The 1,646-nt window shown below is 46.4% G+C and overlaps 1 protein-coding gene across 1 annotated transcript; it reads left to right on the top strand.

The window, feature by feature from the left end:
- Positions 1 to 278: 278 nt before the first annotated feature.
- SARC_15635 (hypothetical protein) lies at positions 279 to 634 on the top strand (the record flags this gene model as incomplete). Its single annotated transcript, XM_014290249.1, has 1 exon — positions 279 to 634. A coding segment is annotated over one exon (342 nt), but the record flags the coding sequence as incomplete, so codon positions are not given.
- Positions 635 to 1,646: the final 1,012 nt, after the last annotated feature.

Below are 1,646 nucleotides of genomic sequence, written 5' to 3'. Positions count from 1 at the left end.
CTCACTCAAACTCACACCATCAATTTATTTTTCTGATTTCGTCGCACCTATATAGATTTCATCAAAACGGATGATCTGAATATATTTTAAGTTTTTGCTACACAGAAAGAGATTGTGAATCAATGCATTTGGATGAATGCTCATCTCCAGTTTAAGCGCTTCGATTTCCAGCGCTAACAGACAGTCATATCTTAACTGCAGTATATATCCGCACACCCACAAAAGCTACTGTGTCTAATTTGATGCGTACTTTCATACAAAAACCCTCATACACCCAGAAAGATGACGGTCCCTTACCTGATGTTGAGGACACGGCCGCGCACCTCAGACTCAGGGCTCGCGGGGGAGATGAAGGAGACCTGGAGTGGTATCCTTGGCCTAAGAAGGGTCACGAAGTATACTATCCTAAACGCTGGAAGGATCAGGAGTCCGATGATGTCAAGAACAATCCGTTTGAACACCATGCATGCCACGTGTGGTGGTGGTCGTGGGTGGTGTTTGGGGCGGATCGGGACACTTTGAACATACCCGACGAATACGAGCCAGCCCTGGCTGAGAGGTATGGGTCTACCTTGGGCGCGTATGTAGTCATATATACGGCGATACATCGCGAGGTCTAAAACGTAGAGAAAATACGCTGCAGATGACAATTAATGTAGTGCATGGTTTTGACGACGACATACCAGGCACAACTCAGCCTCTGTGTATGTATGATACACACAGGCGGATACAAGGTTCGCGTACTTATATCTGTTATACTTATAACTGTCATATTTGTACCTGTCATGTGGGGTTTCTGCAGATTTGGGTGGGATATGGAACTTGCAAAACAGCAGACCGGTAAGTTCAAGGACGAGTATGTGAACAAAACCAAATACCCCGAGGAACTCAGGCAGAAGCTCAACATCTTGACAATAATGTTCTACCTCAGCGGAGGGAAGGTTATAAAATTGATCAGGTGTTGTACTACAGTATATGCGTGGTAGACTGGTTTTGTTGACTACAGTAACCTGGTTCAGTTATCTCATTGGCGCATGCGACAGTTACAGTAATTATGCTGCCAGGCGTGGCACTTGTCTGTCAATCGTCACAATTCCCCAGTCGTTCTAAGCTCACGTCATGCCCAGACCCCCAAAAAGCCGTTCTACAGACCCCTAAAAGGCCGTTATACAGACCCCTAAAAGTCGTTCCGTTGCATTTATTTTCGCTGTGCGTGACAACTGTTACCGGACCCCACTCTTTGCAGATCTCAAGCATAATCCGACAAACAAACAAACAAAACGACACTAAAACAATTCCATTTCCCCAACCAACAGACCTCCCAAAACCATTCTGCTATACTTCTTTGCGCTGTGTCTGACGAGCGTTCTCATCCCCTGCGCCTGGACGGCCATTGTGTATGGACTGATTCCTGTGGGCGACATGCGCGTCTGCGATTTCGGCGAGTATGCGGTAGGTTCAATACCTAGTACTATTAGAAGACCCACGCAGGTTGTGTTAAATAGCTGGGCCTATTAGTAGACCCAAACAGGCGGTGTTTAACACCTAGGCCTATCAGAAGATCCTTGCAGGTTGTTCAATTCCTAGGCCTATTAGAAGACCCACACAGGCTGTGATTAATGACTAGGCCTATTAAAAGCCCACGC

Source organism: Sphaeroforma arctica (assembly GCF_001186125.1).
Source record: "Sphaeroforma arctica JP610 unplaced genomic scaffold supercont1.6471, whole genome shotgun sequence".
In the NCBI taxonomy this organism is placed as follows: Eukaryota; class Ichthyosporea; order Ichthyophonida; genus Sphaeroforma; species Sphaeroforma arctica.
The sequence above is the reverse complement of the archived record's forward strand: the minus strand, read 5'-3'. Positions and strand labels throughout refer to the sequence as shown.